At 43.6% G+C, this 26158-nt stretch overlaps 3 protein-coding genes across 4 annotated transcripts; 1 reads left to right on the forward strand and 2 right to left on the reverse strand.

Moving 5' to 3' along the window:
- Nucleotides 1-603: 603 nt before the first annotated feature.
- LOC131702108 (mitochondrial tRNA methylthiotransferase CDK5RAP1-like) lies at nucleotides 604-7166 on the forward strand. 2 transcript variants are annotated; one of them, XM_059004009.1, is made up of 14 exons: nucleotides 604-702; nucleotides 1373-1873; nucleotides 2121-2224; nucleotides 2590-2624; nucleotides 2806-2906; nucleotides 3133-3343; nucleotides 3717-3837; nucleotides 3993-4223; nucleotides 4581-4678; nucleotides 4921-4976; nucleotides 5178-5308; nucleotides 5486-5635; nucleotides 5922-6062; nucleotides 6620-7166. In XM_059004009.1, exons 2-14 carry the CDS (start codon nucleotides 1534-1536, stop codon nucleotides 6722-6724), a joined length of 1824 nt encoding a protein of 607 aa, XP_058859992.1. In that variant the 5' UTR covers nucleotides 604-702; nucleotides 1373-1533; the 3' UTR covers nucleotides 6725-7166. The 2 variants fall into 2 exon arrangements, with proteins under 2 accessions (XP_058859992.1, XP_058859993.1); XM_059004010.1 differs by having other exon boundaries at nucleotides 657-772.
- Nucleotides 7167-7391: 225 nt separating this feature from the next.
- Nucleotides 7392-12732, reverse strand: LOC117420740 (bactericidal permeability-increasing protein-like). The gene is made up of 10 exons (XM_059003437.1): nucleotides 12632-12732; nucleotides 12346-12477; nucleotides 11789-11944; nucleotides 11377-11440; nucleotides 10175-10351; nucleotides 9600-9659; nucleotides 9148-9315; nucleotides 8299-8362; nucleotides 7682-7758; nucleotides 7392-7511 (listed from the first exon to the last, which is right to left on the reverse strand). The coding sequence occupies exons 1-10, from the start codon at nucleotides 12730-12732 to the stop codon at nucleotides 7392-7394; spliced, it is 1119 nt and encodes a 372-aa protein (XP_058859420.1).
- A 3877-nt stretch (nucleotides 12733-16609) lies between these two features.
- LOC117964469 (myosin light chain kinase 2, skeletal/cardiac muscle-like) lies at nucleotides 16610-25763 on the reverse strand. Its single transcript, XM_034907964.2, has 13 exons — nucleotides 25158-25763; nucleotides 24795-24873; nucleotides 23513-24128; nucleotides 22623-22942; nucleotides 21820-21925; nucleotides 21455-21548; nucleotides 21071-21180; nucleotides 20456-20597; nucleotides 20058-20128; nucleotides 19289-19417; nucleotides 19064-19216; nucleotides 17931-18063; nucleotides 16610-17284 (listed from the first exon to the last, which is right to left on the reverse strand). Exons 1-13 carry the CDS (start codon nucleotides 25614-25616, stop codon nucleotides 17204-17206), a joined length of 2493 nt encoding a protein of 830 aa, XP_034763855.2. The 5' UTR covers nucleotides 25617-25763; the 3' UTR covers nucleotides 16610-17203.
- Nucleotides 25764-26158: the final 395 nt, after the last annotated feature.

Consider the following 26158-nt stretch of genomic DNA (forward strand, 5'->3'; position numbering starts at 1 on the left):
GCAGAAAATTCCATTTGAATGTCATCGTTCTTCCTCTTACAAATGACATCCACTTTAAGGTCTGCTATTAGTTGCCCTTTGTTTATTTTTACCCCAGCTGGCTATATAGGTTTTAGGAAATTCACAGTCAAATTAGTTTTTTAGTTTCTATTCATTTGTACCACTTGGAAGAACCGAGGGCAGCTCTATATAAGGGACATTTTGATCCAGTATTCTAAGAAAACTATCCTGTGTAGAGACCCACATGTATCCGATTGTAATGGAGTTTATCCGAAACAGAAGAAAAGCGCAGATTATGATAGTGTCTGAATTTGAAACGCTGACAGTGCACAGTGGACTCCCTTCATCAGTAATAAACTGTAAATACTGCAAAAATAAAACAGCCAAAAAATCAACGCCACAATGATCGGGGGAGGACCATAAACTGTATACAAGTTGAAAATGTCTGGTGCTAGCTGGCTTCTAAATTAAATATATACTGTATGCAGGAAGAAGTAATATTTGAATATGTATGTAATTTCTTTTTTATGTATTTACGTGTATTAAAACCAATGTGTAAATCCCAGAATCATTTCTGTTTTTCCGGAACTATATTTGAGTTTCGGTTTCAGGGTGGAGTCGGACGACTTGAATATGGCTCACCGATGATTGTTTCCTGGGGGACAGCAAACACATGGACGTAGTGACTAGTGTGCCCAAACGGTGAGCAAGGGTTCAGAAATCACGTTAAAATAACGAAGTAAAAGTACAGCTTACAATTAAACATGTTACGGTAATATAAAAGCGCAATCTAATGTACTTTCAGTTTAACTGTTTAAATCGTGTCGCTATGTACCCTAGTCCTAACGAGCAGAGATAGCTGCAGAATTTTTCTGATAATGATATTCACACAAACGTGCCGTATCGCAACCAGCGTGTGGTACTGTAGTCTGCTGAGCCAAGCGGTTTTTATTTTTTTAAGGAACCACGCTGCACGTTCTAAATGAAGATTGACAGCTGTCAAGTTCCAATTTCTTTTATGCTAGATTATATTTTTTACCAATCATGTTTATCCTACCATGTAACAGATTTAAAAATAAATAGTGTGATTTTGTAGATTCGATTCGGGTCTTGTTTGTAATAATGAGAAAGAAGATAAACTTTGATGATTAAAAAATAAATAGTAGTATTTTATATTTTAAAGATCCAGATCAGCTAATATCTCTAATATTGCTGCACTGTATAGTATACATGCAGCGGGTCTCAAAGACTCCAAATAGCACTAATCCTGGACCTTACCTAAGGTATCATTGCTCGCTAGTCCTAGTGTTAATGAGACTGTGTGAATCCAGCCTGCTGGTGGCAAACCTGTCTTTTTCTTTTCTTTTCTTAGGCCTGTGCTAGGTGTGTAAGTGTGACCTTGGATCAAGTCATAGCCTGGTAAAGATCTCCTAGGAACACGACTGATGCAAACCCTGGAGAAGCAATGACCATTACCATGAACTTATTAATGAAGCAGTAAGGTTAAGCACGACACTCTTTGAGTTGTCATTCATGATGATCACCGGTCGTGTTTTAGGCTGCTGTGAACTTTGTAAAAGGATGAACCTCCTGAAACATGTAAGAAAGTTGTTGCGCCCTAGTGAACGATGGCTCCAGCCGCACAGCAGCAGATACAGCTATTGTTCGGTCTCTTCCAGTCACGCGGTTTCAAATGAGCACCGCAAGACCGGGGGCAGCGGTTTCAGTAGCAAACTAGCAGCGGGTCCCGGTTTTCAAGATTTTGTTAAAAATGTCGCTACAGGAGAGAAAGGCGCTCCCGACCTACAAGAAGAAGTGGAAGAAACGCACCCCTACCTCCCTGAAGACTCGCAGATCGGATCTGGAAGAAAAGGTATGTGCGGGATACAGAGCTACTCAGTTTACAACACGTGTAATTCAACTTTCCGAGGAGCCGTCTGGAAGTTATCTGTGTGCATTCCAACGTGTTACAAACGCATTATGAAACTTCACTGAACAAAATACAAATAACAGAGAACACACTTGTAAACTGAAAGAAGCTTCGACTCTTTTAAAATCTTTTGAAGCGTCGTGCTTGATGCATTTTATTTTTCTTTAATTTATTTCCTTTTCTGTTTCAGTTTATTTTGAAACCTACGGGTGTCAGATGAACGTGAATGACACAGAGATCGCCTGGTCGATTCTGCAGAAGAAAGGCTACCTGAGAACCAGCGACCTTGCTCAGGTACAGAGGAGAGGAGAGGAGAGGAGAGGAGAGGAGAGGGGAGGCAGACCGGTGATAGCGGGTTCCATTAAGTAGCAGGGGCAGGCAGCCTTAACCCTTTCAGTATGGTCACCACATGTGCCTGAATTAAATAGATTGAATTCCTTAAACGACCTATCAGGCCCTATAGCTGACTGTCTCCCCAGGACTGGAGTTACAGTACCTACCCCTGCTGAACATTATGCTCTACACAGGCACATCATAAGCACATTTCTTGATAACTGTACACATGGTTTTCAAATGTGTGTCTTCTTGGATTGAAGTATAATGTGAAATATTTAACAACAGGATTTATTAATGAGGTGTTTTTTCTTCTCCTGTAACAGGCAGATGTGATTCTTCTTGTAACATGCTCTGTCAGGTACCGTATGCCTTTGTAAATCTCTAAATATATATATATGTTTTTTTTTAAATGCTGAAAACCAAAGGTCAGCTGGACTGCACATTGTCTTTTTATGGCATCCAAGTGCTCCAGGATCTACACATTCCCCAATCTCACCCTTTTGAGGTAGTGACAGCCTGCTTTTGCTTCATGCTGTCAGAGAGAAGGCAGAGCAGACCATCTGGAACAGGCTGCAGCAGCTGACTGCACTGAAGAGGAGGCGCCCCAGGTCTCAGACTCCACTCAAAATAGGAATTTTAGGTTTGTACCCACAGCACCCTCCCTGTCTCTATCAGATCCTCTTAATAGAATTGCCAGTGCAACACTGTAATACAATAAACAAGAAATGTTTTATATATAATTGCGCGGTTTGAAAGATACCTCACATTGAGAGTGGCAAATCACAAGCTATGAGCCAGTTTGTTTATGGTTAATGTTTTCTGCCCCTGTGGTTGACGATGGCGCCCCCCTGTGGCGTGGTGCGCAGGGTGCATGGCGGAGAGGCTGAAGAAGCAGTTACTGGAGCGTGAGAAGCTGGTGGACGTGCTGGCCGGGCCCGATGCATACCGAGATCTCCCGCGACTCCTCTCCGTGTCCGAGAGCGGTCAGCAAGCGATCAATGTGCTGCTGTCCCTGGAGGAGACCTACGCTGACGTCATGCCCGTCCAGCTGCACCCGCAGGGCAGGGCCGCCTTCGTGTGAGTGCCTCCCGCAGGGCTTCATGAGCTAACATCTGCATGGAGTGAACAGCTTCGTACAGTAGGAGGAGGTGGATGTTATATAGTGAGTTTCCGGAGCCTGTTCTGCAAACGTAACTATCATGCCTTTGCATGGAGTTCTGTGCAAAATGTCGTAAGGAGGCAGAGATTGGGGCTACTATGGGTCCTAGTGTTTCCTTAACATTCTGTGGCTTTGCAGTTTGCAATACGTGAAGTCTCTTTTTTTATATAGATCCGCTGAGTTTGCAGGGATAACTTGGGGGGGGTGGATAGCATCTGGATCAGTGATAGCATTGTATGTGTACCCATGCTAAGAGAGTTTGAATGCAGATTGTGTTTGTCATTGCATCAGCTCCATCATGCGAGGCTGTGACAACATGTGCAGCTACTGCATCGTGCCCTTCACACGGGGCAGGGAGAGGAGCCGTCCCCTCGCTTCCATCCTCCAGGAAGTCAGGATGCTGTCGGATCAGGTACAGTCCTGCTGAGCTGCACAGCTCAATTACCCTCTGAAAAACCAAGCAGCAGACCATTGAAATCTCTGCCTGGACCGATGTCATAAAATGTCTTCTGCAAAGCCTCCCGCCTCAATGGTCAGTAAATCGGTAACCCTGGCTGTGTTTCTCAGGGAGTGAAGGAGGTGACTCTGCTGGGTCAGAATGTCAACAGCTACAGGGACACGTCCGAGGTGCAGTTCTGTTCCTCCGAGCCGACCCACATGAGCAGGGGCTTCAGCAGCCTGTACAAGGACAGAAAGGGGGGCCTCCGGTTCTCTGAGCTGCTGGAGAGGGTGTCCCGCATTGACCCCGACATGAGGGTCCGCTTCACCTCCCCCCACCCCAAGGACTTCCCTGACGAGGTAACCAAGCCCACGAGCTCCAGATAGTGAGCGGCACACACTAAGGATCAGGCACCTTTAACACAGCAGACTGCTGTAGAGGTCTTAGACAGATATATTGCTTTACCTTTTCAGTTTAGGGGTTGCAATTCTGAATAGAGAAAGCACTGTGTTACTGGTTGTGTATCAGCTGCCCATGCATGTGTAATTCTGACAGACGTGCAGATCTGAAGTGTTTTTTATCCTCCTCGCTGGTCTTCTGAGAGTTTGCAAACAGTGGCACTTAGTGGCTGTATGTTGTAACTGCTAAGCCTGCTGCATTGTGTAGTGAAGTCATTCTTGCTGCATTGTGTCTCAGTCCGTTGCTGACCCTTGCAGGTGCTGCAGCTCATCCAGGAGAGACACAACATCTGCAAGCAGATCCACCTCCCAGCCCAGAGTGGCAGTACCCGCATCCTGCAGGCCATGCGCAGGGGGTAAGGAATTCAGGGAAGCACAGAATCAATCAGCACCCCTGAATGAAACACTGTGCAGCTCTTTTGACAAATGTGCAAGCCTTATTGGACAGGGTGTTCTGGATTGAGGATAGTGTGCATGTTGTTGTTATTGTGATCCATGTTGTTTAAGTGTTGTCCACTAGAGAGAGCACTCTCCCTGTATGTTAAATGGAAAGTTTAGTTTACATGTTCATGTTAAACCCTGTGTTGTTTCTCTGCAGCTACACCAGAGAAGCTTACCTGGAGCTTGTGGATCACATCCGGAGTGTTATTCCAGGTACAGGTTTTTGAATCAGCCTAGAACCCTCATTAAAGGTACATGTTGTGCTAATGATGTTTAATTCTTCTTAAGTGAACTACATATCGTTCTGTAGCAAACTGTATTTCACTTGTAAATGTTAAAGTAATATTTGCTCTTCAACAATCATGCATGCCTGCTGCTGGATATGGTGGTCTGAGGGACCCTGTTGTGTTTCAGAGGTGAGTCTGAGCAGTGATTTTATTGCTGGGTTCTGCGGAGAGACGGAGGAAGATCACCTCCAGACTGTCTCCCTTCTCCGAGAGGTCCGGTACAATGTGGGGTTCCTCTTCGCTTACAGCATGAGAAAGGTGAGCAGACATACACACAGCAGAGCAGAGGGGCTTCGCATTCCTTCCAGGACTCGGAGGCTTTGCCATTGTTATTTCAGTGACTCGTGGTTTAATGCTGATGACTGTCTGCTCCTTCTGGTTTATATAAAATCCCTGATGACCAGGTAGAGACTGTGCCCCCCTTCTCTCTTGTAGAAGACCCACGCATATCACCGTCTCCAGGACGACGTTCCAGGGGAGGTGAAACAGCGCCGCCTAGAGGAGCTGATCCGAGTGTTCAGAGAAGAGGCTGCCAGCCTGAACTTGGGGCTCGTCGGGAGCACTCAGCTTGTCCTAGTGGAGGGGGTGGGTACTGCACAGCATACCCAGTGATGTCACGTTTCTATTAGGCAGTGCAGACACACGTGTAGATGCGAGTCTCCTTTTGAAAGTTACAAACCTCAGTGAATTTCAAGCTGAGAGGTCACAATTTGGATCGCGATGAAGCAATAGATAACCACGTTTGAAAGCCTTTAATTAAATTCAGTAACCCTAATTTAAATTAGTAGCCTGTGAAGTCTGTATAGGCTCTCTGTATCCCTTTTAAGGTACAGGTGTACAGTACACTTGATCTGAATTGTCACCTGTACAGGTGAGCAAGAGGTCTGCAGCGGAGCTCTCTGGGAGGAACGACGGCAACGTCAAAGTGATCTTCCCCAACCTGGAGGACCCCACAGACTGTGCGTCGGGAGGCACTGCTGGGATCAAACCAGGAGACTACGTGCAGGTCAAGGTACAGCAGGAACATTGCACCGCTCGTATATTATTAACCAGGTTGACACTCGTTTACAGGAGCGCCCAGGGGAGGCAGCAAGCACAACAGCATTCATCGGACATGAGCAAGAAACATGAAGCAAACGTTTGTAACAATTCATACAAGCAATTGAAAACCCCTGTCGGCTGGTTTTGTTAAGCCCAGATTAACACTGCGCTTCCTCACCTAACGTTAGACTGATGCTCAACAGAGTTTGTGACACCTGTCGTCAGGTTTTTTTTATATGTTTTAATAATTCAAGCTCTTTACACAAAGGTTATTCAAGTCTGATTTGTCATAAAGAAATCTAAAGGGAAGACTATAAGAAACCAAGTCAAGTAGACAAGCGTTTTGAGAAGGCTCTAGCCTTGCATCAGCATTCTGAAGTTATGAATCAAAAAGCAGTTTAAAAAGATGATGTCTACTTTTAATACAAACACAAATGCTACGATTGAAGTGCAGAGTATCTTTCAGTGGCACAGCAGCGCTGTGGTTTTCCTGTCCAGGAAGGGTGAGTCACTGTGGATCTCTTTCAGGTCACGTCAGCCAGCTCTCAGAGCTTGAGGGGCGTTCCTCTCTGCCTCAGCACCCTGAAGGCTGGGTCGGGATGCACTCTGCAGGGTTCAGGAGACACAGGCTGATAAACTGAGGCTGGAGTTCACTGTGTCACAACCGGATCGCTCAGCCAGAGCCGGCAGGACAGCAGCTAACCAGCAGGGTGTGGGAAGCTGGAATTGCTTTTGCACATGACTGATGGTTACAGTGGAGTCACTGGGCCATATTTACAAGCCATTTGCCGCTGTACTAAGTTAGCACCAGTTATTTTCTAAAATGAAAACATTGATGTTAAAAAAACCTAAAATGAATACCTCAGGCACGTAGATACCTATGTGCACCTAAGGTGAGTCTTGCAAGCTCTGCAACATTAGCAGTTTGTTTTTTGTTTTACAAAACTGGTGCAAACCTAGCATGGTAGACAATGTTTGGTTAATATGGCTTGCTATGCACCATCCTGTGCATTTAAAGTGTAATTCAATTGTAATAATGGCACGTAAAATAATAAAAAAATGTGTAAACATTCAATCTTTCTCGCTTTCTTTGTTATGTTATATATATATATGTATATTATCTGCTGTATTATTGAATTGTGGTTTGTCACACTTGAACAAAAATTATTGTATTTCTTGCTCTTCTTGTATTACTTGTATTGTAAGTCGCTTACGATTGTAAGTCGCCCTGGATAAGGGCGTCTCCTAAGAAATAAATAATAATAATAATATATATGTATAAAATCTTTTAGCAGAATGCTCAGGTAAGACAAGTGTAATAGTGGTAGTAAACTGAGCTGAGATACCTGGCCTTGGCTGTGTCTGAGTATCTGGCTGGACTTCCTGTGAAGGCAACATCTGTCCCAATCAGTACATAGTCCTGGAAAACAAGACGCGGAACACAGCTTCAGAGACAGAGTGGTTCAGTATCCATGCAGAAGCAGACTAGCTGCCTGTGTGTATCTGTCCCTGTGCAAGCATGATAATGCAAGCTAGGGACAGTGATGCACTGAGCAGGCAAGCGGTGCATCTAAAACAACAGGAGCTCACCTTGAGAATCTGGATCTGAGCATTAACGAGGTTCATCTTGTCAATGGTAGGGAGAGGGAAGCCTTCTTTCAGGAGCTCTGTGTGGAACCAAAGAGCTGGTTAAATTGTGGCTGACTTTCAAGGGAATACGCTTCAAAGCAGAGGTCAAGGAGCAGCCCCATGACTCGACCTGTGAATCTGCCGCCTTAACTTGGTATAAGTGATGTGTGTTTAGTTTGTCGTCGATATTAACTCAGTAGAACGGCGATTGGAGGGTACCAGCATCTGACAGTTGACCGCATTGGGAGGGTATGCACTACCTTACAGACAAGGTGACATACGAACATCAACCAATGCCAAATAATCAGGGTTTTACTGCAGTTCGAAAGCGCTAAACCGTGCCTTTATAACATTTTGAAACTCTAATTTACAGATAGATTCACCTTTTCAACGTCCTTCCGTTTGTCTTTTTGTAAAGCTGCATTCTATTGGAATCTTTACTGGACATCTGGCAGTGCCGTGCAGTAGAGCTTACTGAAGGTTCTGAGTTCTGTAATAAGCATGCCATTCTTCAAGGCAATGTGCCATCGATAAACCGAGTAGGGAGGATGCAGCTCAGGAAAGATGCAGGCTCTTACCATTAACCTTGGGCAGCACAGCAGATTTCAAAGCCAGCTGAAGCACAGTCTGCAGGGATTGAATCTGAAAGCATCAGAGAGAAGATCAATGAGTGGTGGTTGCGAGAGTGTCTGGTGAGCTCATGCTGGCACATTTAAAGACAGCTTGCTTTACCTGGAAAGGCCCCACGTAACTCTTCTGCAAGGACAGGACCAACCTGTTGAAGTAAAGCATGTTTAGATTCATTCTTGTTTGTTGTAAAGTATTTCTGCTATTAACAAAACCGGCATTATTAGTAAGACAAACTTGAGCTTGTTCCCGATGCACTGGGGCTAATCAATTACACATTAAAAACCCGGAATGGGTGAAACTGCTATGCAATCGGAGTCTCACCCTTGTGTAGGCGAATGCTAACAAAGGCCTTCTTTATTGCTTTATTCCTCGTAAAAAATGTGTGAGAGGATTAATTATAGGGTAGAAATTCACCCAGTAACTACATTGTTGGGTAAACAAGGAGTGGCAGGGAGTTTACTCACCCGTTCAGAGTTACAGATCCAACCAGTTTCTTCCCTGAAATAAGCAAGTTGGCACTGGTGCTGGCTTTCTGTGGAAGACAAACTGGACCCTTACTGTAGTTCTGAGACTGAAATAGAACTCATCCTTCCTGCAAGCGGGTGTCATTTATTAATTTAGTAAGATAACAAGATGACATTTCTTTTTTATACTGCATGTCCTTTAAACTGGAGGAGCACATTTAAACGAAGGAGCATTTCCATAGCTACTTACTGACTGGTGGTGTTGGTTTGTTTCCAAGTTCTGTAGGGAAACTGGTTTCCAGCAATGCCAGCAGGACCATTGCGTACACTTACCATACCGAGAATGAAGAGGGGTGCAAGGGTGGAGTCGGGTTTGATGACGTAGGCAGTGATGGATCCCATCACCTCCACTGTGACGTTGCTGGGCTGCATGGTGGCATGTGGCTGTTGGGTGGCTTGCACAATGAGCTTCACTGACATGTTAGGATAGGATTGCGCAATCTGGAAAGTTAAAACACAAAGAGCTGTGGCAGACCATAATACTGTCCCCTGGACACCACTGTTCATCTCAAAGGGAGTCAGTTGCCTGGCAACAACAGCTGCCAAGGTTTGTCAGGTGAAAAGAGGCGATTGTTTGACTGGAGTAACAGAGGTTGCAGTAGGGTGGTGAGATTTCAATTGGGTTTTTTTTTTTTTCAAATTGGAGGCAAAATACCTTCTTTTTCATTCATTATTATGCTTATTTCTTTATTTACAAAAAAGAAAGGAAATTTGAGCTGGCTTGCCTGAGGGATGAAAACTCCAAATGTTTGGGTGTTCAGTCTAAGAGGGGACGATTTTGGAATCTGTGATGGGGGAAAAGAACAAAACAGATGGTTACCAAACCTGTGCATGCTAAATTACAGTGCTGACAGCAAGAAGCAATGGCAGTCTAAATATCCAGCAGAGATATCAAATAACAGGGCAGTATTATTAATGAGTTGTTTTCTCAGCATCTACAGTATAATGAGCCTTGAGTCTTGTACACAAAGCCAGCACAGGTCACTAATGTGTACTTCAGAAGTGCAATCAAAGCACATGTCTTTGTTGCTGGATATTTCTATTACGATAGTGTCCTGCCAACAGAAACCAATGTTATGATGCTATAGTTTTTATTCATTTCATTTGAAAGACACAAAGCATCTCTGCTCTTATAATACTGTACATTCTAGATGCTGTCTTCAATTAATACAGCAGTGACTTCTCCTCCTAGGATCTATAATGAATTTGACATTAAAAGAATACAATGCAATACATTACTGCCATCAAAAGAAGCCATGCGAGTCCCAATAAACCCACAATGGGAGGGCTAAGGACCAACCATGTCGTCTGTGACATTGGTGTTGAGCACTCCAGCGCTGTAGTATACAAAGCCAGCAGAATTCAGAGTGAACTCAGACACCCCAATGTACAGCATGCTGCTGGCCTGCTCGGGGAGGGAGAATGGGGGCGCAGTAAAGGGGGGTTCACGGTGCTGCCCGATGTTATAGAACTCGCCCTAGAGAGAGAGAGAGAGAGAGAGAGAGAGAGAGACAGAGAGAGAGAGAAAGGAACTTATCCACTTATCCTTAACCATTATCCACTCTGGAAGACACAGAACATTCTGAAACAAGTATTTCATAAATCAAATAAATTGAAAATGTTCTATCGTACATTTAGTGGAATATTATCAAATTACCAGCTACTTTACTGGAGGACAACCCTATATTGTAACATCATTCTAATGAGCTGTAGAAAACACTGCTGCCTTTATCTTGTCATGAGCTAGCCCTTTTTAAAAGGCTGTACTTGTGCATTCAACAGCAGATGAATCAATACAGCAGTTGTAGTAGAATGTGTAATTGCAGAAACTTGCAAGACCAGATGTGGAGGTACAAAACCTCCTGTCCACAGTAACTTGGTTATGATTTGCTAATCTGTTGCTCTTCCTGACGTCCCTCTGTGTACAAATGAAGTTCTCTGGATCAGTTTGAATGCATCTCAGATCTCAGCTGACACTGCAAACTAGCAGAGCACACCTTCAAGTCCAAGTCAATGTAGTTCTTTGTGATCACAGGGGGAGAAACCAAGGAATATTCAACCTCCGCGTATCGGTCAACCTTCGCCAGCACTAGATGACAAAAAATGGAACATTTTCAAAGCAAGTACCTTCTCCCACATTATCATAAGTCTTTCTGATTAACTCGAGGGGAGGTTTCCCATTCATTTACACAGTTTTTTGTTAAGAAATGTAGTCTGCTATGTTTTGTAAAGTGTTATAATACAATACATCCAGTACAAGTAGATCCATACGTACCATTTAAAGTTTTCAGATGAGGATTAAGTCCACCAATAGCATCAGAGACCAAGGGACAAATCTGTGCACAGGTACAAACAACGAGTGGGGAATGAGAAATGATCGGTCAGCAGCCTCTCGAAACTTTCTGTTTGTAACTGGGCGTGTAAATGGTAACTACACGGCTACATGTGTAATTGAAGTGTGATTAACGGCACGTTCCCTATTAAACTGTGTTTTCTGATTACCTTGTCACTGAGCGCTTTGCGAAGGGCTTTCTCAATGAACTTCGAGAACAGGTTGTACAGCCAGCTGGACAAGCAAGACAAAGAAGATGTTAGTGCAAAGTGCAATTAGAAACACATTTTTCTTTCGATGCATTCGTGTACAGATGTCGCCCTGCCAAAATGAACAAACAATGAGAATATTCCAACGGTTTGGTTTTTACTTATTTAATTGGCTACCCACCAACCAACCCTACTGATCTTTTGAGAACATTCCAACAATTAGAGTTCTAAACAGTGGGTTCACTTTTTCATGTGGGTGTTCCTACAGTCTTCCACGCCTAAATTCCTGCTTGTTTTAGTTTCATGAAACTGGTGGTGCAGCATTCTAGACCAGCTCTAGTGCGTCCAGGCTAGGGCTCTCTCAGTGGTTTACCTTGCCCCGCCATGGAACTTGATTCTCACTCCCCCGATGCTGGTGGAGCAGCTGGCACTCGACACTGTGGGACGTCCCGTCTCGTCGCGGGACACTCCGATACCTGCCGAAATTGTCAGGCCGCTAACTGACAGATCGAAAGAGCCGTGGTCTTTACTGCACGCGGAAGAGGGGAGGAATCAGCAATGTTCAATATCAGTGGAGATATTTAACCCTGGCATTTTCTTGTAATGAGTACAGTATATGAGAACTGCTAATGCATCGACGAATCACTTATTCTCTAAGTCAAATGTACTAGACCTGTATGCAGCAATAACTTAAAATAAGGATTTAGGATTAAAACACTTCAGAACTCTTGCAAGCCTACCGCTGCTGTCCCCTTTCGACTTTGTATTGATTATTATTTATTTTATCAGTAATCAGCTTTGTTACAGAAGCGCTTCATCCATTTTTAATAAATAAAAACCTTTTTTAGTCACTTTATTTATCATGGATTTGAACATATGTGTTTAAATTTATCATAACAGGAAACACTACCAACAATGAGTCAAACTTACACAATCCTTAGATATTTCACACGCCAGTTCCCCTTGATGCTAATGTAGGCGTTGCCTATGGATAACACAACCCCAGTGCCTGGAGATAACCCGACTGCTGACTTGGGAAGACTGACACTTTCAATCTGCATCCTGGAAAACACAATGGGGTGTGTTAATGTCCAATGCATTAAAAAAAACAAAAAAACATGTTAAATAATGTGGCTTTACCAGGGCCATCACATCACCAACCCCCAACCCCACCCCAGCTTACCCCAAAGAGCCAAATGATATTGTGGACACTCACTCTGTCAAGCTGTACTGCACTTTGCCAATTGGAGACACTTTCTCCTTACCCGACATGTCAGGGATTTTAATGGACTTCAGCTTCTGCTGCAGAACAGCCATGCCTATCTGCCTCCCTGAAGGGTCACAATGAAAACAGCTTCAGACAATGGCAATGATAGTTTTGCATCAACATTTATTACCATGATGCATTGTGCTTCAGCTATGCTTTACTACTGTACACTCAGCTCTGCTTTTTTCACTTTGCCAAGAGTAGACTGTGAACTTACCATACTCCAGCCCATTCTGTGTGATCCTCCCAGTGATACCAGGGTTTGTGCAGAGCGAGGCAGGGCAGAGGGCTAGGAAACCCAAGAGCCACCAAGGGAACATTATGACCTCACAGCACAGGTGAATTCAAATATCACTGCAATGAGAAACCTGCAAATGCATTGTACAGTATATATAATATTATATATGGTAAATGTACCCAACAAAACATTACACTAGTGTCTGTATATTTAGTTCTAATGCTTATTTCTGTATGCGCAATATAAGTTGAGAGAGAGTGCTGAAAACATAAAACAAAAGGCATTTTCAGTATGGTAAAGATTACTATTCAAAGAACAACTCCCTAATCTGAACAAGCTCTAATTACTAGTCTATAGTGCAATAATTGAAAACAATCTTCCATGTAAAAACTCACACAGGATTATGTTCAGACTCTCCTCCAGGTATCTTCCACCGTCAATACCTTGTCTGTAGAAATCACAGATGAACTAGTCCTTGTAATAAGTGAGATTTTATAATGAAGTTCAGTTCCTCTTCTGGTTGAGGGAGTCATAGTTTCGCAATTTTGTAATGAAGGTGTCCGCCCTGGATAGTGCTTAATCTGCCAGTCCCGAGGTATGATTTTACAAGCAGCCAACTTCCTGCTTTTATTGTCAGTGGAGTTACAGTAATTGTTTGAGTTGTTCTGTTTGAACAACCCTATCTCACTACTGCTTTTTTTTTCATGAGCTTCCCCATTTCTGTACAAGCAGCTGATAATGAAAGTGCTTGTTTGCTTTCTCTTCAGAAAGACATCAGGACAGATTTGTCTCTGATTTATATCCAAAACAATGACACCTGATCTTCAACAGAAGTGGAGGAGTAATAATATGTAAGAATAAAAAAACCCTTGGTTAGCGCAGCTTTAACCCTTTGAGGTACACGGGACATCTGTGTCCCACAAATAAAATGATGCTGACTTTCTTCTTGCAACGAGGGGCACAAAACAGGGTTTAAAATATACTGACAGGTTGGATCTGGTCTTTCAAACTGTCAGTTTCCTCGTCGTGATACTTGAGTCACTCTTAAATCCATTTTAAGAAGAGATCGTTTGAACAACCGCTCAGTTCTTTAAGGGGTTAAGTGGATATGGGTTTATATAAAACAAGCTGGGTTGGAAAACTATATTTTTAAATTAAATGTGTCGCTACACAACAGAAAGCCAGCAATATTGATGGAAAGTATTAACAATTGACAAAATACATGCATATGTACAAACATACAGACAGACATATACACAAATATAAGCATACTATTTTGTAAATGTAATGAGTCCTGAAGATATCTTAACAATCTGTGCCATCAGCACACTGGTGTGCGTTTAGGAATTTCTTAATGGGTTTTGCTTACCTTGTGCTGTTTGCTCAGTGGCTGGTCAGTACCCTGGCTGGTCCTCGAGAAGGAGAGCGCGTGTTTGTCTCAGGACAGTGCAGTGTGATTGCTGTTCACATACTATGCTTTGTGCTTTGTGCCCTCCGGCCTGTGCACTGAATTATCTACATTCCAACAGTGGGGTTTTGCTTTCTAACAGTACTGAATGCAAGCATGTTGTGATACACTATAGGATTTGGTGTCAGAGGGCCCTTTTAACCTTGGGCTGCATTCATCTATAGGATTTCACATTCCATATTTCTAGCTTTGTGTTAGCACTGTTACAACTGAAAAACAGAATGCTACACTTTCACATCAGAAATGTGCCCTTCTGCAAAGTCTTAATCCCTCTGTAAAATGTAATAAAACCTACACTCTTTCTTCTCAAAAAATCCACCTTTAACTAATCAAGAGACCTTGGTCTTGAAAGCCTGTATTTCTTTTTTCTACATGCACACTATGTTGGTCCAAAAAAGGTAACTAATTATAAATTACAAAGCATGTGTTAAAACTAAGGTTATTTATTAGTGTATTTGAGGCAAAGCTGATTGTTCCAACTGTAGCGGATTAGAAGCTATTAAAATGAATCTGCATGAGGAGGTGGGCAGTTTCTAAGCAGTGTTAAAAGGTCTCGATTCAGGCAAGGGTTTTATTTCATCAGTGTGTTCTGCACAGTAAAACAACCGTAGATACGAGACTGTAGTAAAAAAAAAAAAAAAGATTAAATCTAAATTAAGCTTAAATAAAATAACAAATACTATTGAGAAGAAAAAAGAAGCAATGGATTTTGTAGTGCAGGTCACAGCAAATGTGACTGCTGTAGCTGACAACTCTACAAGGAGTGGAGCAATCCTGGACCAAGCCAGACGCAACTTTGTGGTTATGTTGCCCTCGGACGTCATTGTCAGCTGTCTGATAGTTGTGTTCTTCTCCGTTTACTGTTTGTCCTTGGCAGTCAACGACTTTGCGCTTTTGGCTTTATTGCAATCGGAGGATCTTTACTAGCAGCCCCGATTCATTCTGCAGATTAACCTGGCAGTGAGTGACATTCTCCTGACCACCACCTTGGTCCCCTCTGTGCTTTACTGCCTGATCAACCGACACACAGTCCTCCTCGGGTTCTGGTGCCAGGCGGAGCTCTTCATCGGAACCACCTGCATATTTAACACCCTGTCCACCTTGACCCTCATGGCAGTGGAAAGGTACCTGTACATCTGTCATGCCATTCACTACCTCAGGGTGCTGACCCCCAGGAGGGTGAGGCTGAGTCTGCTCATCATGTGGCTGCTGGCTGTGGCCATGTGCAGCGTTTACATCATCCTCCTCAACGCAGGAAGTGTATCTCCAGAAGGAGCCACCATGAGTGGTTTTTGTGACCGGGGACTCCCAAGCAAAGCCAAGGCCCAGTTGGTTTGGTCCAAGACAGAATTAAAAAACAATAATATTACACTACAAAGAAATCAGTGCACTCGAAGAAAAAACATGTTATGATTTGCATTAGCAGATCTAAAATGTGATCTATGTACTGGGCTCCCTCTTTTCACTATCTGAGTTAGTGTAGAGCACTTACCTATATACAATAAAGTACAGCACTCTTACTATGTACTGTCAATATGTCTAAACAGTGAGCTGTTGAATCATGACATATCAAGGGGGGCTCTGTATACTAATCCTCTCACCAACAACAGGACTGTATAGTAATGTCTGCATGTCAGCTGACTGTTACACCAATTGTGAAGTTATTGCATAAACCAGAGTGCGAGTGCATTCTAGTGTAATGATACCATGTGGCTAGATGGATTGGCGTTGATGATGTTGCTCTGAGATTTTAGTATTCATAAAATGTCCCTCTGGTGATAACAAGTTCACTGAGCAACGAAGAGCATCGTATTAAAAGGGAGCTGTATGATTATATTAAAATAAATCCTTTAGTTTGCCAGGTAGGAAAGGCTAGCGGTTTACAGTCGATAGATATAAACGGTACGGCACAGATCCGGTTCGCTTTGCAAAGCGATGTTTTTTAGTGCAAAATATGTACCCTGTGTATTCTTAACAACATGTGCAATATCCACATTAAAGAAGACGATTCTAATACTGTCCTCCTGCTCATGTATATAAAACAGAAGTGATGACCTTTCCCCCACATTCCATATTATATTCCTTATGAGAAAAGAAAAGCTGTGTCTTATAAGTGTCTCTTCCTGAACATCGGCACATTAGTAAATCATAAACGGAAATGCCCACAGGTTTTTGAAGATGAGAATATAATTGTTTTTAAAGCTGAAACTGTTTTAAAAGTAATCATTAGTGCACAGTATATCCAAGCTTTCCAAGTGGAAACAGCAGACCCATTTTACACACAAACATACACTCACACAAACATGCCTCATTTCTTTTCTATTTAATGCGTAACTAAATACTAGTTTTATTGCAATAGGAATTACGGCATTGGTACAAATAAACAAAAGAAAGCCCCCCATTTTGTATGATAATAAAACTCCAGTCCCCATGTTAAAAGATGCAATATCATTATCATAAGCCAAACAATACAATCACAGTATTCCAGCTCATAGAATGCTTTCAATCGACTCAATACTAGGCTCAATGAAGCTTTTTGAAAGGGAGGTTGTGGGTCCACAGACCCCGTAGTGAAAAGAGTAGCAACGGTATCCACATATTTGTCATTGTCCAGTAGGTGTTTAGGAGTAATACAGTAATACAGTTTGGAGCAGGTTCCTAAAGAGACAGTGACACCATTATTCATCATCAGTCAATTCCCACTGTCCCCCTTCCCCTTACAAGCTGTGTATCTCCACTCAGAGCTGTGGCTGGAGTCCATTGGTGGGGAGTTTCTACACCGTGGTCTCTGTGGATGCTGTTCCTGATCCAAGGCTCAGATCCCCAGTGTGGTTAGCGACCCGGAGCTGCTTATCTTCTTGAATCGGTTTGCAGCAGCAACAGCAATGTAGTTCTTCTGTTTAAAACAAAAGAGGGTTGGCACATCAGAATAAGAAGCTCCGTGCTGAAACGGGCTGTCTGGGGGCTCCCAGCCGTAAGCTGCCATTGAAGGAGCCGCCACTGTTTAAAATGCAGGTTTAACTAATGGAAGTTATCAATCAATTGAACCCGGAGCCACAGGCCGAGGCAATCAAAGAAGTGTGAACATTGTGAAAATGCTTTCTGAAAGGCATTAGGCCTCTAAAACATCAGCATCTATGTGCTTCAGTAACAGCAGCCATCAAAAACAATACTGCTTAAAAATAATGGCTAAGAACGAGCTGTGAACTGCGTACAGCTGCTCAAGGAAAGCTAGCGGTTTTCAAGGGACTTTTTCAGGATGAAGATGCTGGAGCTTTTGAATTAGTTACCCCAGGGCAGTCTTTCTGTAGAGTAACTTCTTGTTGAAAGAGTAACTGTGAAGTCACACACTAAGCTGGCGTGTAAAAGCACAGGCAGTATGGTAAATACTTTACAGCATGGTCAACATTTCTAAGGGATTTCATATAAAGTCAATAGGCACGCATGTGGCAATTCATAAATGTGTCCTGCAGTTTACAGAGTTGTTTCTATACAATAGCCTTGTCAATATAACCCATTCAGAAAGCACACAGATACTGTACCTTCCAGAGCCTCCTGGCCATGTACTTCCTGAGCAAGATCTGGGATTTGAGGCAGATGTTGCTGTGCATGGCTTTCTCCCCTATATTGTTTAACCAGGGGTGCTTCAGACACTGTGCTGCACTGTGACGCCCGCTACAACACAAAGAAAAACCAGAAAACACTGGGCAGGGTTTTATTTGTGTAGAGCTATCAAAGTATTGTACCTCCAGTTTACCAATCCTGTAGGAGTCACATGCTTCATTAGTACCGATTAAAGGCTCAATACAGATTACAGAACAGAATGCTGTGTGTAGAGTGTCTGGTATGGGGGCTGCTCAGACTGTATCACAGGAAACATCCTTCACACAACGCATTCACAAAAACAAGCACTGTACTCAAGAACTGAGAACTGAGTTTAGGGTTATGCTCTAGCTTTAGACTTTATGCACAGGATGACATCACAATAAAAGGTACTCGGATTTTGACAATTCCTTAATGCTGATTGGTTGATTTATAATGATATTCTTCTATTCACACTAAAGGAAATTGTGCACTTGTTCATACATTATGGATCACTAGTATACTTCTTATGAAGGGCTGCTGGTACTCTGTACAAGAGTTTTGAAATACAATCCTAATCTAGATGAATATGGGTACTATTCATAAAGCACAAGCGTGCTGTGAAATGCAAGATTGTAGTTTTATGTAATGTTGATGTTGCAAGGCTTGTTACAAATTCAAATGGAAATGTATAATGCATGTCTACGTGTTGATGTTTTTTCTTAGGGTTCATTTTAGATCTGTGACACACTGAATAATGACTCACAATTTGTTTCCATTGTGTTTCACACATTACATCAATTCAATTCAAACCTGTATCAATGTTATCCACATCACATAAAAGCAGCCTCTGAATCGTAGTGCTTTTGAAGGTAAGGACACTGAGACATAAGCATGAGCTTCACTAAGAGAAAGGGCAGCTCTTCCCATTAAGAGCAGCTGGAGCTCACTGGCAGGAAGGACGACGTGGGGAAGCTTCCATTGACTGCCCTACTGTACCTGCACTCTGTGTTTAAATACAGGACTTCAGTGCGGGTGCCTTCAACCTGACATCGTCCACAAGAATAATGCATCCAACCCGCCACCTGCTCACCTCTTCTCCTTGATGAGCAGGTTGGAGATGAAGTCCCGCGCCTCCTCTGAGACGTGCTCGAAGGCTTCCTCGTCGAAGTACCAGTTAACAGCCAGCACGTTGCTGAGGGTGTGACTGTCATCGTCTCCGAGGAACGGGGAGAGACCACTCAACCTGAAGGAGCACAAGGGCTGGTCACATGTACAGCAAGTCTCTATCATTGGACTGATTCAAAACTGTACTTACAGCATGTATGAAATGACACCCAGCGCCCACATGTCCGTAGGGAAAGACACAAAATCAAAGTTCACAATCTCGGGAGCCAGGAACTCGGGGGTCCCAAAAGAGACCCTCAGCTTCTCTCTGGGCTTGTACCTGCCAGAGGGGAGGGAGGGGGAAGGAAGTCAAGGTGTGGGGACTCCCCACTGAAGAGCAGGGATATTTGTATTCAATTGAAATGAGCGCTTAGACAAGCATTGCTTGAAATGTATGTAAAAAAAAAAAGAGGTTTGTAAGTATCAAACACAATATATACATTAACAAAAAGATATCATTTAAAAAAAAAACCTTCAAAGTGAAGCTCCCTGGTTCTTAGCTAAAATACAGAACATATTCTTTATACTGAAATATATAAAGGTGTGAGATACAGAGTTTGTCTATATTCCTTTACTATAATAAATGCCATAGGGCACTGATTTGAATACCTAAATCCATGCTTGTCTGACAATTACAAAAATCGCAGTTTTGCTCGTGTAATCCCGGTTTTGTTTTTAATTTCACGTGTCACTGCACAGAATTGCATTATTTATATTTTCTTTACAGGATTATGAAGCAGAGAAAAGCATCACCCAATCTGCTACCCATTGTGACAACGCAGTATTGAGGTAATTCCAGTTTCCATGTTCGCCAGCTCCAGTTTGCCAGGTCTCTGGTTTCATTGTAAGTTTCAGTGCTGACAGCGTTGTAGGGCTGGGTTATGTTTAGTAACACACACATTGCTTTAATGAGGACCTACCTCCTGGCCAGCCCAAAGTCAATGATTTTCACCTGGTGACCTGTCCGGTTCACACACAGGATATTCTCAGGCTGTGGAAGGCAGTAACATGAATGTGATGTCACCATGAACCTCCATTCTAAACCTTATTTATTTCATTCTTAGAAGTCATGAAGATTCCACTGCTAACATGACAACCGTCATGCTCAAGAAGGAGGAAATGACAAGCAAGGTGAAGAATGGAGGTACATATGAAAAAAATATAATGAAAACATGAAACAGGAACAATGCTGGGGAACTGCACTGACATGCACCCAGAACGACTCGAACCATGACACATGGACACTGTCACGGCTAATTCAGGTAAAGGGTTAGTGCACGGCTCACGTGTGTTTTTAATTCACAACAGCACTCATTACCTTCAAGTCCAAGTGCAGGACGTACATCTGGTGCATGTAGTGGATTCCCTCACAGATTTGCTTCACAAAGACCATGGCGTCCACCTCTGTCAGGTGGTAGTTATCATCAATAATCCTCTCAAAGAGCTCTCCACCGTCCACACTGCGGGGTCACAGGGCAGAGAGATCAGGAGGGGTTAGTGCTTTACTGGGGTCGCAGTGTGCATCTCAGAAGCCTGCATTCCAGCAGCACATTTCTTTAGAACTCAGGAGCCATAGTTAGGAGACTGTGCTATTTGTGTTCTTATAAAGAGAAGGCATGTTCAAATGGAATGGCAAACTGGAGAAGACTGGACCCATGATCAAGCTGTCTGTTTTATAAGAGGGCTGCCTTATAACGAGGGAGCACTTTATTAAAATCATAGAGATCACCGTCCATAGCCATGTCATTCTAAGTAGTCCCTTAAGGGGGTTTTAATAATTAATAATGGCAGTTTTATATAACCCTCATTAAAAGTCAAAGCTTGTAAAATGAACATAACACAACAGCATAAATAAAAATGGCATGTATGCATGGCTATGAGGACGGGTGCCCCTGTATCCACAACCTTGGGGTCTGATCTGTCAGACACTCACTACTCCATGACGAGCACCACTTCGTTCTTGACCTCGAAGGCGTCGTACAGCTGGATCACATTGGCATGGCTCAGCTGGTTCATCACCTGCACCTCGTTACGCACCACTTCCTGTTGGGGGGTGAAAAACAAGTGGGCACATGACAAACCAGGGTAAACTATGGTAAATGCATAATCATGGGAAAAGCATGGGAAACTGCAAAGATACTGCAGTACACTTTTGTAAGAGAATGCTTGCAAGAAAAAAAATATTGCTAGTAAAAATTTATTTGGCCCATATTTTTCTTGATTTAAGCATGCTGGCCTAATCTGTTGGTTCTGTGACTGGCACTGAAGGTAGACCCAGTGGACTTCTCAGGCGGGCCGCTATTCTGTATGTATTTACCTTTTCTTTGGGATTTCGGACCTTGATGATTTTAGCAGCAAGCTTTAATCCGGAGGTTTTCTCCGTACACCTGTGCACTTGGCCAAACCTTCCACTAAAAAATGAAACAAATAAATGTCAACCAAACGATTGTAAAATGCTCATCAAATGACGAAACTGAAGTTTGGATTTTGCAGCTGCGGGCAGCATGCATGCGTGATGCTGTGGTTCGGGCTCTAGGTCAGTTTGGATTAACTGGGTTTGGGTTCTATTGTACTTCTTTACTTTATGTAGCCACCTGGTATCAGCATGTTAATAAAGCTGCAAGTCTATAAACTGAAAAGAAAGGCGAGCCCTAAAGACTGTTAAAAACATGTTCACCTTACCCTCCCAGTACCTCCTTGGTGTTGATGCTGAAGAAAGTGGAGGGCAAGGCTGGCCTCAGAGCCACAAAGCCATGTGCAAACGGGGCAGGCTGTGGAGGACTGTCATCTGGAAAAGGGATTCAAACACAAAAGCACAGCGCTGAGCAAACTCCTCGAAAAGAAAAAGTACATTCATCGCCGACAATGACACGGCAAAGCTGTCTTCGTGTTCAAATCGATAATAGACTCCTTACAAAAGTGTAACCCTGCACTATATATCTATCTATCTATATATAAATATAAATGGAAGAGACACGCTCCTTTGTGCACATTATTTACAATGTTTGCATTCTCTTGGATTCTGCTTGCTGCCTGGGCAGTAGTCCTGGATTCATTTGGATGCTCACAGAGAGCCGATCACATGGTAAATCTGCTCGTAAACTCCTCTGACCCAGGCAGCGATGTCAGAACTGCAGCACCAGGAAGGAATGTCACGTGGAATGCAATAAACAGACCACATAGTTTCCATTCCACGTGGATACCGCTACATAAAACCAGCTAGACTCCAACAAAGGGCAAACATGACGGCCATCTCGGAAAAAAAAACTACAACCAACAAGCGTGTCACTTTACAGCAAATTGTCATATTTGTTTTAATAAGAGGCAAGGTATAGGGCATCTGAAGAAAATTAAACTGTGGGTTATCAACAACCGTCAATTCTGAGAAGGAATTAACATGGCTAATTCTCATGCAGGTCTTATTCCCCAACCCCTATACAAATCCAAGGTCCTTGTGAAGAGGCATTTTAAAAAATGAACCTTGCCTATCATTTTGAAACATGTCTGAGGTTCTGGGGCTTGACTGGCGGTATTCCCATCGCTTTCTGCAGGGCTGACTCGGATGGCTATGAGGGAGGGGGCTACACTTTTATTCTCTGTGCTGGCAGCTGTAGCAGCAGGTCGGGCCCTTCTTGAGGTCTCAGAACCCCTGCGTGAGTCTCTGCTTGAAGGCGCCGGGCATTTTGAGTCCTGCGGGGGCAGCTCCTGTTTGTTTGCAGATGATAAGGTTTTGGCGGCCACCGTGGTTTTATTTTTTCCACCCACCCTACTGTCTCCAAGCATTTTTTCATTTTCATTTTCATCTCTGAAAAGATCAATTAAGAGAAAAATCCATCAATAATCAATCAATCAATCAATCAATCAATCAATCATTCAGCAACACAGATGAGGGAATCCCTGCTTGGAACCCGCTAACATCATCCAAGTTGTTCGTTTTTCCCCCCAGAAGTAAGGTTGCAGAGTAAATATTAGATTTAACAGATTATTTCAGTGGGCTGCTCCTTTCAGTTACAGTTGGTATCTAGTTTTAACCATTTAAACTGCTGCTTTCTTTAGCACCATCATCCTTTCAAAGCTGAACTGAGGGGGGCTTCCTCACAGAAGGCTGTGTAGTTGATCTAATTTTAATGTTTTTATTAAGTACAAGGTGAGCTTGTGTATGCCCTAAATCACACTAACAGTGCTGTCTGTGTTCTACAGCCTATAGCATGCATCTCTCTGCATGATAACAGTGCTGTCTGAGATCTACAGCCTGTAGCATGTATCTCTCTGCATGATAACAGTGCTGTCTGTGATCTACAGCCTGTAGCACGCATCTCTCTGCATGATAACAGTGCTGTCTGTGATCTACAGCCTGTAGCATGCATCGCTGTACCTCTGCAGGGAGACAGGACAGCTCTGCACGTGCCTGAGAGCTGGGCCATCAGTCAAAGGTGGTTCAAGTAACTGGTTCTCCATGACCTTCACAAAAACGGCGTTCTGAACATTATCTGCAGTGCCAGCATTCATGAACTCTGCAGCTCCAGCAGCTTGTTGGCCCTGATTATCTGGCGGTGGGCCTATCTTACTCGGGTTAAATTCCCCCGTGTTCTTCCTGGACTTGGATTTAACAGCCTCCTGCTTGGAAACCGGCTGATCTTCTTTGCCGTCCTTCACTGCTTTGGTGAACTCCACTTTCCCCGTGGCTTTACTCTTCGTGTCCTGTGATTTACTTTCTCCAGTCTTGGAAGCAGCGTTCAGTGCTGATGATGCCACTGCTGCCTGTGCTTGTCTTCCAGTATCAGCTGCCTGGTTGAACTTGGGGAGGCTCTTGTCTCCTGGGGGAGAGGCCTGGGGTCTCCCAGCAGTGGGGTTCTCTGCCTGGGCAGGGGTTTGGGGTTTGGCTTTGATCAGACTATGAGCCTCTTTCTTCTCAGGCAGTTTGATCTGAGCTTGTACAGCCGCCTGGCCAGAACCTGTGGCTTTACCTCCTCCAGGTAAACTTAGGGAGCCTGGTATTGAAGAAAAATGAAAAACTATTTAAAATCATACATGCCATGGTACACAATACCACCATGTTTACATGGAAAATTTGAAGCTTGCCATGCTTTGCAATACAATTGACGATGGTCACGCCTCTATGTGCATTACCATAGTTAATTGCTTCCTTACACTTGTGGTCACTGCTGCTGTCTTCCAGGGCACACAAGTCTCAACAGGTTTATATTTGTGGTGTGTCCTGACCAATGCAGATAGCATGTTCTTTAACTTACTGGAACACATGTCCAGCAAGTTCAAGCAAATTCATTCAAATCACAAGCTGGTCACTATGATCTAGATGTGGTTACTATGAACTGTCATCGCAAGTTTCATCACAATTGAATGGCATCTTATTATGTATGTGTGACAGACATATGCTCCACTATATCCCAGTCTCCAGGGACATGCACCCCCAGGGGGGATACAGGCATCCTGCAGCCCTGAACCTTATTAATCCCCAAGCAGCTCACATGCAAACGGAAAAGGAATCAGACTTGGCAAGACGACAGAGATTTTCCATAACACTGCTAAATATAGGAGCACTTGACATTTTGAGGGTTGGATGGTCAATAGAAAGGGACGGTTTTTACACCCCATGTTGTACAACAATAGCAATGCACAGACTTGTTTTGTCTTACCTTTCCTGTGCGTCTGTTTCACACCCTTTGTGTTTGGCTGTAGCTTACTTTCTTTATCACTAGGCCTGCTGTTACCTTCCTAAAAACAGAAAAAAAGGACACTCATAAAAAGGTTTTATAATCTTTAATCAGCCCTCTCCATTTGGTTCTGTGGGCATTTAGAGCTCCCCACAGCTCTCTGTGCTGGATAAAGTGTTTCATACTGTACACGCAACCAAATTGATTACTCATCATTTTCTTTTTTGTTCTTTATGGCCGAAAAGGGTGCAGGGGAGCAACAGCTTAGTCTCTAGTCCCCGAGAATTTGGGGAAAAATGTTAATTAAACAAAGCAAAACACACACACACTCACAAACCCCCTTACCTTTTTGTTCCCGTCTTCTCCTTTTCCTGCTGCAACCAAACCTGAGGGTTTCTCTCCTGGCTTGCCTTTGCCCAGCAGTGTTGAGAGTGGCTCTGCCTTTTTGGGTGCTGTGCTCACCTGGGGGAGCAAGGTTCCATCTTTAGCCCCCCCAGGCGCTCCAGCTAGAGTCTCCACCAACAACCCCAGGGCACCCTGTATCCCAAGCACCAGCCTCTCCAAGTTCTCCAGACGCTGGTTCTGCTGTTCATAAGTAGACGCTATGGCGGAGAACATTGTGGCCAAATCCTGGCACAGCAGCTTGCACTCACACTGCCCAGACCCCCGAGATGATGCCTCAACAAAATCACGGATTGTTGCTTCCCCTTGGTCTCGAGCCTCCCCAGGGTCTCTCAGCAGCTTCTCTTGCCCTTGTAAGAGCTTGTCCACTTTGCGGCCAAGGCAGTCCAACTTGACCTCCATCACGTTCAGGCCCTCGGGGGGGGTCTGCTCTGCTATCTTCCTGACAGTCCCTATAGTGGACAGTGAGACATTGCACTGTGTTGCTGGTGAAACAAAGACAGGCAGGCAGGCAGGGAGCCGTCGCTTTCACAACTCAAGGGTATTGTACAGCATGAATGTAGGTCACTACGTCAACAGAGCAGTGATGGTGCTTATTGTTGGCCAGCTGGCCAGATTCTAGCGCTATAAACTACAGCGCTGCTCCAAATATAGGAGAGCAAGACCCTACTAGTCCCTGATAGAGGCATTCGTGGCAGCCAGGGACACATTCTTTCTTGCAGTGGAGGATGCACACCACCGATAAGAAGCCATCACTCACACCGTGCCAGGACCATGGAAATGTGCAGCTGGGACTATTAGAATGTAGACAAAGGGGGATTTATTTAGGTCCTTCACCTCTGACCACACTTGGGTAAAGATACTTCTGTCTGTGCCTATCCACTACCAGTCAATTATTTTATTTTAAAATGTACTCTCAGTCTTCAGCCTCCCAGGACAATGTC

The sequence above is a fragment of the Acipenser ruthenus genome, chromosome 29 (genome assembly GCF_902713425.1).
Source record: "Acipenser ruthenus chromosome 29, fAciRut3.2 maternal haplotype, whole genome shotgun sequence".
Classification (NCBI taxonomy): Eukaryota; Metazoa; Chordata; class Actinopteri; order Acipenseriformes; family Acipenseridae; genus Acipenser; species Acipenser ruthenus.

Excerpts from the sequence above, each read along its gene's own strand:
- LOC131702108 (XM_059004009.1), top strand. The coding sequence starts at position 1,534 with ATGATGATCACCGGTCGTGTTTTAGGCTGCTGTGAACTTTGTAAAAGG. Across the intron at positions 2,907-3,132 it reads ACTCAAAATAGGAATTTTAG|GGTGCATGGCGGAGAGGCTG; the intron begins GTTTGTACCCAC and ends CGTGGTGCGCAG. Across the intron at positions 5,636-5,921 it reads AGCTTGTCCTAGTGGAGGGG|GTGAGCAAGAGGTCTGCAGC; the intron begins GTGGGTACTGCA and ends TCACCTGTACAG.
- LOC117420740 (XM_059003437.1), bottom strand. The coding sequence starts at position 12,732 with ATGGCTGTTCTGCAGCAGAAGCTGAAGTCCATTAAAATCCCTGACATG. Across the intron at positions 11,441-11,788 it reads AAGTTCCATGGCGGGGCAAG|CTGGCTGTACAACCTGTTCT; the intron begins GTAAACCACTGA and ends TTGCTTGTCCAG. Across the intron at positions 7,759-8,298 it reads TGTGCTGCCCAAGGTTAATG|AGCTCCTGAAAGAAGGCTTC; the intron begins GTAAGAGCCTGC and ends GGTTCCACACAG.
- LOC117964469 (XM_034907964.2), bottom strand. The coding sequence starts at position 25,616 with ATGGAGGTCAAGTTGGACTGCCTTGGCCGCAAAGTGGACAAGCTCTTA. Across the intron at positions 19,418-20,057 it reads GACTTTGGGCTGGCCAGGAG|GTACAAGCCCAGAGAGAAGC; the intron begins GTAGGTCCTCAT and ends CCCCTCTGGCAG. Across the intron at positions 17,285-17,930 it reads TGGCCAGGAGGCTCTGGAAG|AAGAACTACATTGCTGTTGC; the intron begins GTACAGTATCTG and ends TGTTTTAAACAG.